Here is a 14,389-nt window from a genome sequence, read left to right as displayed (position 1 = left end):
CTGAAGTAGCAGCCAAAGACATACATCTCTTCCATAGCTCTGGAACCTGGCAGAAGCTTCTCTGCTTTTTGGTTGCAAGGCTCTATAAAAACTGTACCATTGAGTACTTGCACCTGCATTTGTGACTGAACTAAAGGGCCAAGAGGAGGAGACAAACTCTGCAGAATAGATCTGATGGCTGTGGGCTAACTGAACCCTATGGAATGAGACAGGGACTGTCTACCCTCCCAATCTCACAAGCCTCATCCCATGAAAAAATCTCTACCCATTCACGGGTCAGAGGGTCATTGCCAAAGAGCATACTTTGCAGGGTTCAGAGGTGGGGCAGATATTATTGTAAGAGTATTGCATGCAGGTCTTTAAGAGGCCCTCTAGGGCACTGGTATGGGTTATTCATTCCTTTTATACATTGATCTTTACCACTTTGAGGTAGCTACGACCTTGAAGTGAGCCTCATGAAAAGGCTTGCATGCCACTTTTAAATAATTAAAATGAATTAAGGAACAGAAAACTAAACTAGAATGTTAGGTTCATCCTCTGCAGACTCAGGCTCTTACATTAATGTGCTGCTTAGTTCTAAGAAAAATGGCTTTCTATCTTTGCCTTTATGTTATATCCTGCTAAGCAGAACACACTGTTCCCTGCTATCAAGAACATTTAATGCAGTTCTGAGCATGTGTACCCAGTACTAGATGCAAGAATCAAATGACTCCTCCCACACAGCTATCACATCTCTTCTCTCTATTGTATGGGGGATATCAAGCAGTTTCTTGTTTCTGTGCCTCCATAAATACATCACAGAAACTGAGAAAAACTAGTCACTGTTTGAAGTCTGTGCGCGTTATGGGGGGAGGGAGAAGAGATATAAATTACAAGGCTGCATGTTTTTAGATTAGTAAATAGTGGATTCTTTTTTAAAAAGTGTTTTTTTCTTCTTTATCATCACAGGTATGTTTGAGTTGTCTGATTAATTTAAAGGCACACTAACAGCCCAGGTTTATACATGCATAAATTATTAACAGTCCTGTTTTTGGTATTATATTGGGATTTTTCCAACATTCTGCAAAACCAGAAGGAGGATCCCTTCTCCTCATTCTTGATGAGATTAAAATAAAATAATGTTATATTTAGACTCTTCTTTCTCCTGTTATCAAGCCTGTAGATATTCACATTCAGATACTGCCATAAAAAGCAGGTACTTTTTGATACCTGATTCTTTTTCTTTTCACATAAGTTTTATGAAACAAAGCAGGAATCTGTGTTTATGGCACTGGCTCAGAGAATGAAGCAAAAGTACATAAGTGTGAACTACAATATGCCAAATCATGGATTTTATGCAGAGAGGCCATAATCATGCAAACTCTTAATTAAAGTAATAGTCCCATAAAAGGCAGTGGGACTACTCACATGAGCAAATGTTAAAGTAAACAATTTTCAGGGAGTAAAATCTGAGTCTCAGTCCTGGACACTTCACATACTGCTATTAGCAACCCAGAAACTGGTGGGTAATAACAACCCTGAAAGTGACAGCAGCTAGTTATTTTCAGGGCCAAAGGAAGGGCATGATCTCTGGAGACCAGCTCTGATCAGGATGCTCAGATCTCTGATTTTTGTTCTTGGGGACATGGGGACACATAGCCCTGACTTTGGTACGGCTCAGAAAATCTGAGATGATTGGCACTTTAGTAAGTGCTTGCAAAACTGGACCCTAGGGAAGTAGTGACATCACTTCATATTTCTGATTGTGCAGTCAATCCATATTTGAAACTTCCACAATTTCAGCAGGCATTTTGCTTGCAAAGGGACTCTAGTATTAAATTAATTACTGGTACTTCATAATAAAAAACCAAACAGTTCAAAGGAAAAATGACTGCATTTTCACATAAGCATTTTCCAATATCTGAACAAAAATGCAGGTGCGTATTCCAAAAAAAATCCATAAGATACTGCAAAATGTTGGTTAGAACAACTACTTCTTTTACTAGAAAGAGAGTAGCCAGAGCAAGGGAATATACCTTCTCAATTTAATATTCCTCCAAGCTGCCAAATCTATTTTAAATGGCTAATGCTATTAAAATTTAATTCTGAATTGAGAATTTGTATTCTAAATTTCTGCTTGAAACTGATGAAGTTATCTGTTATTTTAAACCATTAGCTATGAACTGATGGACAGGTTGCTCAATATGCAATAAAAGATGAAAGAGAATAAACTGTGGAAAACGTCATACAGAAAATGGTAGAAATAGGAGACAACCACCATTTTTTTTTGTCAAGTGTATCCATGCCATTAATCTCTAGGATTTATACTTATCAGAAGACAATAAAGAAAAAACATTTATTCAGCAGGGGGAAAATATGTAGGAATAGCTCACTGCCTCTAGGACTGGCAGTTGGCAGAAAGGTGATATGCTTATGGACAGGACTGGCTCCAAGTATTTCAGCATTTTTGGCTAAATTACATTTTGCCATGTTTTTCACCCCCATTCACATAGCTTACAATGCTGACCAATCAGAAGCTGATGACTACTAATCACCACTAAAAATGCTCCTCTCCAATTAAGCCACCCTTGGTGACTTGCCCAGGTTGTTCATAAGGGCTCTATTTATGAACACATACCCTGTCCTCCCACATCATTTGTACTTCAGCCCCTTGCATGCCATGACACCTGACTGGTGTGGCTGTGGGAAACAGATGTGCAGGTGCTATCCGCAAATGGGAGTAGTGGTCTCAATGTGTTTTCTTGTCTTAATAAGCAAGGAGTCTGCATGATGTTTGGCCAATTGCAGGCCTAGGTAGACATGGGTCTAAAATTCCAAGTGACTAGTGATTCTTTTGTTGTTAGTTTTTAATAGCTTTAAAAGGCTAGTGTTTTTACAAAAGTCAGGCACAGAGGTGGGTTTTTTTTTGAAAATCAGGCCATGTTCTCCAAATCCAGAAGCAAAAAACTATTTGCTCAAGATGCAAAACATTAGACAATGTATATATGCAAGGAAAATCTTTCGTAGATTCCAAGGACTTTCAGAAATTGTCTAGTCTTATTTACAATGGGCAGGAATGAGGTATTCTAACTATAAGGGTTATAGTTAGACTATAAATGAGACTTACTTTCTAAAGGATTGCTGGATGCTAAAACTCAAATGCTAGCAAATACAAGAAACTTGTAAGACCTCTCATTTATGTAACCAACTATTATAGTTAGAATACCTTGCTAAAAGCTTTGCTCAGAGAAGTTATGGACTTGATGCAGAAATTAGTGGGCACATTTTATGGCCTATATTGTATGGGATACTAAATTGTCATAATGTTTCCTTTTGGCCTTAAAGTCTATGAATTTATGGCTTTTCCAAAAAGAAAAAAATAAAGAATCACAACTGATATTTATAAGAGTCAAATCATGAACTAATGCCTGCCCCCCAGTCCCTTACAGGCTGGAACTCTGTCAGTCTACAGAGAGCTCTTTGCAAAAGAGAAAAATCTGCATATTTCTCTGTTAAAGTGAAAAATCTGCTTTTTTTCTTGGGTAAAAGGGAAAATCCATGGGATTTTTTCTCCCTCATTTTCCCTTGGGAACCAGAAAACCCAGATCCCTGGTCATGAAGAGACATGTCTGGATACGCAGCTCTGGCAATGCCCAACAGATGCAGTCCTCTACAAGGCAACTATAAATTGGGATATCTTAGACAATTTGTTCTAAGTGGGCACTTGCCAGTAAGACCTTTGGCAACTCTGGGAATCAAGGAAGCACAAAGCTACTGTACCAAGTGAAGCTCTAGAGCAGCTGAGGATTTAGGTCTGGGAGTTAGGATTACAGTGCTGAATCACTGAGTGCAACAACAGCTGGTTAAATAAGCACTGAAATAATAGAAGATGTGGCTTTAAAAATATCTTGATAATAGCTTTACATTACCATGCAGAATTACAATTTTTGATAGCTTGTCTTATCTGTATTTGTTCTTCCCGGTTTTATTTGTTAGTGTGTGCAGCTGAAAAACAAGTCATGTTGAAAGAGCAATAAAAATGATAATGGTTATGTACAGCTATTTGCAAGTGAGCCTCTATTATCTATGACAAAGCCTTAAAATAATCAGTTCATACTGTACTTTCTAATCTCTCCATTTGTTGTTAGATCAAAATGATGTTTGCATTATTGAAACCAAGTACCACATTTGCTTCAGCCACCTGCTATTTTATACTGGAATTAGATATCTTCCTAACAAAAACAAATTACTAGTGCCTTTTTTTTAAATCGGCGTTTAGCTGCCACACATGCATGCTATCCCATCATTCTCTAATGGATTCGGAAAACAAAGAAAGAACACAGAACCCTTCAGATTAATCCTTTTGGGTCAGATTCTACCATTCTTTACTCAGCCTAAGTAGTACCTCCCCCAGGGACAGTCCCTTGGAAATCAGTGTGATTATTCATGGAGCAAGTACTGGCCTGTGTGAAATAAGAGTGGCAGAATTTGTCGTCCTATGATTTCCTGAGCTGGTTGTACCGAAATTAGTTTTCTGGGGTCTGTAATGGTTTAAATAGTTTCTTACTTGTAGCCTTTGGGATTTTTCAGCCGTCATACCCTTTCTGTTAATGAAATGATGTGTGTTTCATTATGAGGACTGATCCTGCAACCCCATACTCATGCATGTTATCCCATCAGTTTTAACAGGACTGCTCCTGTGAGCAAGGGTTTGCAAGATCTGGTGCTAATGACATGCTAATATAGAAACTTGTTTTATCTTCAGTCTGGTAAGCATTCAGTTTCTTTTCTTTTGCCTGATTAACACCAGGCTACTTAATGTTTTCATAAACAAGGCTCTTTGGGGTGAAGGCTGGGTAGGGAGAGGAGCAATCAACAGTTATTCCAGTATAAACAGACATGGATTAACACAATAGTGTCTAGATGAAGGGAAAGGCCCAAAGCAAAACTGAAGAGCACTCAATTCTGCCTCGCTGCAGAGGTGTATTACATGCTGTTCACCACAGAACAAGAAGTAAAGAGAAGCAACATATCAGTGCATATCTTCCACATCACACCAAACAAGCTTTTCCATACACAAGGGGGAAAAAAAGGAACAACCTTGCCATCGGCTTAAAAATGCTTGATAAAGAACAACACTAATGTGGCATTTTATAATGTTAACCTACATTAAAAATGTCTTCCTCTATAACAAAAGCAGATTGCTACCATGCAATATTTTTTGCATATAGCATACAGCATCTCTCGGAATAGGCATAGAGGAGACAGCACCCCTTCACCAATCTAAGGCATAAACAAAATTTTTCAGTAACAATCGCCACTGATTTTTCAGCTCCTGTTTGTTTATCAGGTCAACGCCAAATACCATAAAAATCACAGCCTTGAAGAAGAGTAGATTAATACAAGGAGTGCAGATGTAATTGCTCACCACTCTGAAAGATTTTAACAAGGGACTGCATAAAAACTGTACTACTACACCACTTTTTTTTGTATTTTCTTATTCCGGTAGGAATTATTTCCAAAAAAGCTTAAAGTTAATATATACAGCACATATTCCATTTTTATTTATACATAAAAAAGAAGTATGGATTAGTCTGGAGACTCTAAGACCATAACAGTTAAAAAGAATAAAAGTAATTTTGGTTTACCTATTCTGAGTTTGCAAATCTTTCTCAGCTACCATTAGACTTCATCAATCACCAGTCTTCATCAGTAAGAAAGGTTTGTTTAGCTTTATTGTGGGTGTTTTAAAATGTACGTAATATGGTAAGATAAAAGCATCCATTTTACTGTATTATTATTTGCTTCTATTAGGGCAGAATCCATAATGTGCTGGGTACTCTTCAGACTAACAGAGAGTCCCACAGTTCCTGGAAAAACAGTGTTAAAAGAATGTTTTGAAGGGGACAACGTCAAGAACTCACCAGTTAAAAAACATTAGAATTAGGGTTGCATGTGGAATCTTATTTCAACTGTATTATGCTTATGCATACTGATAGTCTGTAATCATATGATCATGCATGATTTTTCTGAAGGACTCCTGCCTCATTTAGTGTGTAGGATGAACTGTACTCATGGAGGTTGTTTAATATTTATTTTTATCTTCCTCACCCAAGGTGTGGCCTAGTGAACTGCTGCAAACTGAGACATCCTTCTAACTCAGCAATGATCACCACTGCCTTGGCATGTGGAACAGTACCATCAGAGCTAATAGTCACTACCTTGCACCCCTGACTATGCTAAAGTCTTTACATCTGAGGACTGCCAAGGGCAGCAGTGTAACTGGGTGTGAGGGGAAAATGACCAGGGTAGCAGCCCTGGTTGCCACCTTTCAGGAGAAGGTGTGCAAAAATGGCATGCATCACAATTGGTAGCTGGCTGTGCCACCACCATTGGCAGTGCAACCACCATGCACTGCTGCTGTCATAGGCGGTGTGTGGAGGGGGCGCATTTCCCTCCAGATTTCTGCACCAGTGGTGGGGCACGGGACTCCAGCCTGGCCAGAGCCAGGGCCCAGCAGCTGCGAGGCTGGGGGTGGCTGCAGTGTGATTTCTGTGCTGATGACAGGGTACGGGGCTGCAGCCTGGTCAGAGCCAGTGCCTGGGAGCAGCAGCATGAAATTGTGCCCCACACTGTCAACACTGATGCGTCATCTACGGTTGCTGCCCAGGGTGTGGAGCTGCGCTGTTATGCCTCTAGTTAAAGGAGGAGAAGATAGCTGGAAAAGGATCACAGAAAGGAAGAAGAATTGCACATTCCCAGAAGTTCCTGGTCTTGTAAGGAGCTCAGAGCAACAGTAGTGTAGCAAGCAAGTACTGTGGGCATAGACACAGCAAGCTAGGTCTACCAAGCCTAACTCTAACCCAAACCTAGACAAGGGCCAGTGATTCACATTTAAAGAACTTTAAATGATGAGATCACTGCAGCTCTTCATAGGTGATATCACCTCAGTAGTTCATAGTAAATAAATATAGAATTTTTGTACAATTAGTTAAAAATCTGGGGATTTCAAAAACACATACACACCAAAAATTAGTTTATGACTGTTGCTACACAATGTATTCTATGAATAGCCCAACAGAAACTGGAACAGTACCACTGATCAGTTCCTTTTTCAAACCCTTGTTATCTTTACCACCCATATTCTCTGTAACTCTGGTCTTATGCTTAAAAACAGAACAGGAACAAATTAACACTGACCCCTCCCCCACCCCAATACAGCCATAACTTGTTTGTAAATGCAATATATCAACACACACACAAAGAGTACAATGCCATATTATCTGTAGACAAATTAACTACTAAGTTTAGGATAATAATATAGCTTGCATAACATGCGTCTTATCCTAGAAAGAATATCTAGGACTGTTTGCAGTCTAACATCCTATTTAAATGACACTATTTTTATGTACCAGTAGTGAACTATGACATTAAATATCAAAACATTGAGACACATAACTCATAAACAAAGTTTGTTCCAAACATGTGTTTATATTCCCTGAGTAGGCACTCCTTTGTTCACCATTAATACACACATCTCTGTTCATGTGCTGAATCTATACTCCATATTTTACCAGTATGTATAAGGAGATCTCTCACTCTTTCTCTCTCTCTCTGTTCATTTATTGAATCTATACTTCATATAGTACCAGTATGTGTATGTAAGCAGACCTCTCTCTGTCTCTTTCTCCCAGCTTCTGTGTTCACGTACTGAATCTATACTCCATATATGTAATGTATGTGTAAGTAGACAGCCCCCTCTAGCAATCTCTTCCTCTTTCCCTCCCTCTGTGTCCATCTACTCAATCTATACTCCATGTATGTATGTATAAAGAACCTCTCTCTCTCTGTACATATATTGAATCAATGCTCCATACATTACCAGTTTATATATGTAAACAGACCTCTCACACTCTCCCTCCCTCCCTCTCTGTTCATGTACTGAATCTATACTCCATCTATTACCAGTTGTGTGTGTAAGTAGACCCCCTCCACACACTTTTTTTCTCTCCCTTCCTCTGTGTTCATGTATTGAAACTATACTCCACCTATTAGTGGTATGCATGTGTAAGTAGTTTCTCCCACCCCCCTTCACTCTATACACAAAGAGTCCTGTGTAGCTATACTGAATCCATGTGGGCTGTGTTTATATTTCCCTTGATATAATGTATGCATTGGGAGAGAGAAATGTACACACACATCATACAGATTCCATAGATCTCTATAGGATTATAGCACGGTGGACAGGGAAGGGCTCTGCTTATGTAATCTCCACATGTACAAAGGTATTTCTGCACTTGAACAGTGAATGTGTCCTGCATGTTCAAACATGTTTCTCTCTCTCTAGCTGGTATTTCTCTCTGTGTAGACACATATGGCTGGCTCTCTGCCTGGGTCTTGTCTCTATACTGTTTATGCATGTACATGTACACACACACAAATATATTTATGTATGTGCGTGTATGTGGAGAGAGGTCTATATATTTTTGGTTGGGCTCTATTTCTCTCTCTGTAGATACATATGGCTAGGCACTGGCTCTCTGCTTGGGTCTCATCTCTATACTGTCCATGCATGTACATGTACATGTACACACACACATATATTTGTGTGTGTGCCTAGAGTGGGAGAGATGTATATATCCGTTTTTGGTTGGGCTCTTTACAGACTTGCACCCTTGAACACCAATCCTGCCTTGGCATGGAGTAGGTACATCCAAGTTACATCCAAAACATCAGTACACATGGACTTGGGGGGGAGCGCGGATCTGCCTGTGTGCACTGCTCTTCCTCTCCGGACAGACATCTAAGCTTTTCATTTAAAAACCAATCCCTCGGGCCGCATCTCCCTCTTGTTTATGAGGCCGGTGCGCACTCCCCGCCGGCACAGCCCGCAGGGCGCTGCAGCCCCGCTCAGATCCCAGGCTCTATTTGTTTACAACCAGATTACGTCACCCCTGCCCAGCCTCCCCGCCTCCTTCCTCCCTGACGTCACAATGGTGCGATCGTGAGATTGACTGCCCCGGCGGCTCGGCCCCCTGACGCCACTTCCGGCAGGGCAGATCTATAAAAGGCGGCGCGCGGGGGGCAGCTCCTCTCCGCGGGAGATGCGCGCGGTGTTGTCGGGGCCGCCGCCGCAGCGCTGCAGCCGGAGCGGGAGGAAGAAGCGGCGGCGGCGGGGGCGGAGGAGGAGGCGGCGGCGGCTCCTGCAGCCCCCGGGCCGTGAGCCGGGCGCCGCCGCCCCCTAGAGCGAGCCGGCCGGCTGCCGCCCCCATGCATCCCGCGCTGTATACCCGGGCCAGCATGATCCGCGAGATCGCCGCGGCCGTGGGCTTCATCTCCAAGTTCCTGCGGACCAAGGGGCTGATGAACGAGCGGCAGCTGCAGACCTTCAACCAGAGCCTGCAGGAGCTGCTGGCAGGTGAGGGGCGGCGCGGGGCGCCAGGCGCCCGGCACCCGGCCCCTCCGCGAGCCGCTGGGGCTGGGGGGTACGTCCGTACTCGGCGAGGCTCCGCATCAAGCCCTTCCCTCTTCAGCACCAGTGGGGCACGGGGCTGGGCCCTCTGCTCCTCCTCCCCTGCCCCTTTGTCCCTGGCAGGGGGACACGAGCTGCCCGGGCTCGGAGGGCCCTGCTGGGCGCTGGCGGGGCCGCCCCTGGGAGGGGGGGGACCTGCCCCGACATGAGCGGGCGCTGCTCGGCCTGGCTGTGTCGCGCGCTGGGGACTGTGCCTGTAGCCTGCTCTGCAATCCTAGGGTGGAAGGGGGCTCAGGAGGTCTCCAGTGCAGCCCCCTGCTCACAGCAGGGCTATTCGCAACTGGATCATCCTAGCTGAGGCTTTGTTTAGCCTGTCTTAAATCCCCCAGGATGGAGAGTTCACAGCCTCTCTGGCTCTATTACCCTCCTCCTGAGAGGCTTCCCCCCTTAATATCTAACTTAAACTTCCCTTGTTGCAACTTGAGACGGTTGCTCCTGGTCTTGTCATCTGCCACCACTGGGAACAGCCCAGCTCTGTCCCCTTTGACCCCCCCCCCCCCTTTTAGGTAGTTGAAGGCTGAATAACAGCGTCCTGTTGCCTCCACACTGGCTGACTTTGCCACAAAAGGCTGCTAGAAGTCCAGTCCTGCTGTGGTATGGTTGGAAGGCTTCAGTAGGGGCTGTGAGTCTTTGTGCTGCCTGCTGGCCACACACACGCACACAGGAAATCCCTGTCCCTGCCCCTGAGCCAAGGGCTGAGTCTGAAGTGCTTGCTCATGTGGGTTAGTTATCTTGCGCCTCAAACTGCCTTGCGCCTGTGGCGCTAATGAGGTAAGTAAAGCTCTTGCCTGTAACATAGTGACCGGTGGCAGAATGGCCAGTGAGGGAGAGAGGGATGACGTAAGGCATTAAGCAAAACATGTTTAGTTTTGATTGGAAATCCATAAGTAGCAGCCATTTGTTCCCTTGGTTAAACTTTAACAGCCCTTGTAAAGAGGGGAAAAATCATCCTGAAGCATTTTAAATCCTTCCTTTCTCCTTTGAAGGAACAGTAATAAATATAGGGTCTCTGAAGACCCTGAGCTTACTACTTCATATGTAACTAGCTTTGTTTAATGCTTAGTGCAACAAACACTAGCATTTTGACTTGCTTTCTGATGTGTGATGGGTAACTGTTAACTAGATGGTGGCTGGAAATGAATATTTTTCTCCGTGAATGTTACGGTATTTTTCTCCAAAAAGATTTAAAGTTCTTAGCTTCCACTGGGTCTTCTAGGTCTGCAGTTCATGAGGATTTTAGACATTTGTGGCATATTTTAGTCAGTTTAAGGGTTTGGAGATGTGATTTTGCAAACCATTAAGTGGGAAATTGCTTTAAGAAACAAAGAAACCAAAATCCCCCTCCCACCCCCCACTTGTCACAGTACATATTTTTTTTTTTTTTAAATGAAAGTGCTAAGCAGCATAATCTCTCTTCTTCTGTAGAACACTATAAACATCACTGGTTCCCCGAAAAACCATGCAAGGGATCAGGTTACCGATGTATCCGGATCAACCACAAGATGGATCCTCTCATTGGACAGGCAGCTCAACGGATTGGACTGAGCAGTCAGGAACTGTTCCAGCTTCTTCCAAGTGAACTCACCCTATGGGTTGACCCATACGAAGTCTCCTACCGTATTGGAGAGGATGGCTCAATCTGTGTGCTGTATGAAGCAGCCCCAGCAGGAAGCAGTCAAAATAACACCAACATGCAAATGGTAGACAGCAGAATAAGCTGCAAGGAGGAACTTCTCTTGGGTAGAACAAGCCCTTCCAAAAGCTACAATATGATGACTGTATCGGGTTAAGATATAATCTATGGATGGATCGCCTTTTTAAAATGGATGGATAAATTTGGTTTTTACTTTGGGTGGGGCACCTCTGGGGATGGATTATGGAATTTAAACCATGTCACAGCTGTGAAGATCTGGCACACAGTAGAGAGTGGTAAACTTTAAAGTGACAGTGCCATAGTTTGGACAGTACCTTTCAGTGATTTAATAGCCTGTGAGTTGAGTCAAAATGATCATCATTTGCTAGGGAGTGAAGAAGGCTTAGGAAGGTTCAGCTTCTCCCAGATATCCATTTCAATTTCTATACCAGTCCTTTCAACCCAAATCTGTATTTATCAAGTGATTCTCTGCAGTAGGTCTTGCAGAGTAAATTTGCACTATTACATTTATAGATTGTTACCATTTTTGGCAGCTCAGTAACAAGGCTTGTTATACACAGGACAGTACTGGAAATTTTATTGTAGACTTTTACCTAGTGCTTTTACACTATGTATAAATTTACATAAGACAAACTAGTAAGCATGACCTGGGAAAAATGGTCAGAACTTCATTTTTTTTTTTTTTTGGCCTTGAAAGTAGCAAGTGACCAGAATTTGCCAACAGGCTTTAAAAAGACCTTACAAAGACACTGTCTGAACTGTGGTGTTAGCACCAGCCAGCTATCTGTACATTTGCTAGCTTGTAGTTTTCTAAGACTTGAGTAAACTTTTTATTTTTAGAAAGTGGAGGTCTGGTTTGTAATTTCCTTGTACTTAATTGGGTAAAAGTCTTTTCCACAAACCACCATCTATTTTGTGAACTTTGTTAGTCATCTTTTATTTGGTAAATTATGAACTGGTGTAAATTTGTACAGTTCATGTATATTGATTGTGGCAAAGTTGTACAGATTTCTATATTTTGGATGAGAAATTTTTCTTCTCTCTATAATAAATTGTTTCCTATCTTGGCATTTTAATTAATCTCTTGTCGTGATTGCATAGGAGCAGTTAATTATTTGTCTCACAGTCTATGTATAAATGGGTACTAGAAGGATAAGAAAAATCGAATGGCACGCTGATGTTAGGAAATAATACAGATGTGGATTAATGAAGATGACGTTTGTATTAATGCTCGAAGTCTAGGGAAACAGTATTTTAACATGTCATGTAATAACATTTTAAAATCAGTCAGTCTGGAAATAACTCCTGGGCCAATAATTGCAGGATATTATGCAAATGTGCAGAAATAACATCTACCAGAGATGGCATGACTAAATCCAGAGGATTAAAATTTACATGGATTCCTGATCAAGTGAAGATATAGCAAACTAAAGGGTCCAAGTCCTACCAACTTCTTGAAAAGTTCTCACTTCTTTCCTGATGGATTTCCTGCTAATTGGCAATTGATGGGACAAGTGTCCTATAGCCTTAAGAGCAGGTTAACCACTGCAGGAAGGTTGGTTGCCTCTCTTCTTCAGATGCAAGACTTGACTTTTTAAAAGCCCATTAAGATAGGATTCAGCAAAAGGTATGTGACATGTATTTTTTTTTTTTTCTCCCCCCTGACCTCCCTTCTCCCTCCCAAATTTTGGCAGCAACTAAGCTGTTAAGAACATATTCTGAAGTTTGTATCCCAAACAAATGGATTGTGAGTAAACGTGTTTCCATTAAGCACTACACTATACTGTACATGGGTTAGCTGCAGTTGAAAATAAATTCTTACCACCTTACTGGCATATGAAAAAGTACTGGAATAAGAGTTAAGGTTTTTCTGGTTCATGATGTAATGCATCCTCTTGTTTCATTAGTATGAAATGAAATGCCTTTAATTTGCTTGCAGTAACAGCATATTAAAGCTGTAATGCTGATTTTTAAAAACATGGCAGAATAATTACTCTTACTACTTAATCTTCTTTACCTAGTGCACTAATCAGACTTACTATACCATAGCAGGTTTCACTGAATTTTCTAGAGTTTTAGTTCTCTTGCTGGTTCAGTCTTAATCCCTATCTATTTTGGTAACTTCTTTAAGTATGCTGTAGCCCAAATCTAGGCCTTGTTTTGTATTGCTTTAGTTGATGGGTGACCACAGCATTGGTCTGAACTGTTGCTGTGGCTTTTTTCCCCTGCCAACTTCCCTTCTACTCTTTCTCTTGAAAGTTGTTTTACCAAGTATGTACAGAACATGATAAAATTAACTTGGTACAAAATTTTACCTCCACTTAAAGTTCTCCTTGGATGTACTGTCAGCACATCCAAGGTATTCTGTGACAGCACTGGGGTTTATTTTGGTTGAGCTTCAGTTGTAAATTATACCAGCTACTAGTAAAGAAGTGGAAATTTTGGGAGGTTTCTGATTTAAAAAGTGTGACAGCAGCAGAACTGAAGGTCTTCAAAATATTGCTGCATTAAGTCTTTGCTGTTTCATACTCTTATAGTTGAATCATCTCACCAAGTGAAAATTATATAATTTTGCACCTGGAAACAAAAGTGAAATATAAAGCAATAGAAATACAAAAGCAAACTTGCTACATTTAGCTGTTGGCCAGGTACAGTATGTCTGACTAAAACAAGCAAAGCATTGAGTGGTTTCCTGTTAAAGTAAACTCTTTGCACAGGAGGTGTTTTTTTTAAAAAAAAAAAAAAAAAAAAAAAAAAGCTGTTTTCATCTACTGGTGCTTGTACAGTCTTGTTTTTCAGGTAGTAAATATGAATAGCACCAGGAGAAGTAGCCAAGTAGTTTTGCTTCAGACATTAACATGCAGATGATGAAAACATCAGCTACCGATACTGTCTTTGTCTTGAGCTGGGCACAGCTTTGTAAACAGGCAATTGATTCCAGCTGTGTTGGACATTGACACTGAGCTAGGGAAAAATACTGCCTCAAATAGCTAACATTTTAATCCTTTTAAGGTAAGGTGCCTTCATACTTTACATAGATTAGGGTTTTGTTTTGTTTTTTAACTGTAGCTGTAATTAGTTTTTGATGTTATCTGTTGCCAGTGGCTGGCATTCTTTGAACTGGACTTTTTAAATCTGTCCCAGTACAAATAAAGCTCTTCTGTTTCTGTAGATATTCGGTATATAGTGGTGGCAGGGCATAGAGAATTCTGTTTATGAAGGTG

General features: G+C 41.5%; 1 protein-coding gene across 1 annotated transcript; it reads left to right on the top strand.

Annotated features, from left to right (window-relative positions):
- The first annotated feature begins 9,063 nt into the window (after window positions 1-9,063).
- Window positions 9,064-12,241, top strand: BTG1 (BTG anti-proliferation factor 1). The gene is made up of 2 exons (XM_090042678.1): window positions 9,064-9,397; window positions 10,937-12,241. Exons 1-2 carry the CDS (start codon window positions 9,250-9,252, stop codon window positions 11,299-11,301), a joined length of 513 nt encoding a protein of 170 aa, XP_089898804.1. The 5' UTR covers window positions 9,064-9,249; the 3' UTR covers window positions 11,302-12,241.
- The last annotated feature ends 2,148 nt before the right edge of the window (window positions 12,242-14,389 follow it).

Source organism: Crocodylus siamensis, chromosome 4 (assembly GCF_052110815.1).
Source record: "Crocodylus siamensis isolate JL-2025a chromosome 4, ASM5211081v1, whole genome shotgun sequence".
In the NCBI taxonomy this organism is placed as follows: Eukaryota; Metazoa; Chordata; order Crocodylia; family Crocodylidae; genus Crocodylus; species Crocodylus siamensis.
Note: the sequence above shows the minus strand (reverse complement) of the source record. Positions and strands in the feature narration are given on the sequence as shown.

What these genes read in the sequence shown, in the direction of transcription:
- BTG1 (XM_090042678.1), top strand. Translation starts at nt 9,250, where the DNA reads ATGCATCCCGCGCTGTATACCCGGGCCAGCATGATCCGCGAGATCGCC. An exon ending in CCTGCAGGAGCTGCTGGCAG is followed by an intron (nt 9,398 to 10,936) that starts GTGAGGGGCGGC and finishes CTTCTTCTGTAG; the next exon opens with AACACTATAAACATCACTGG.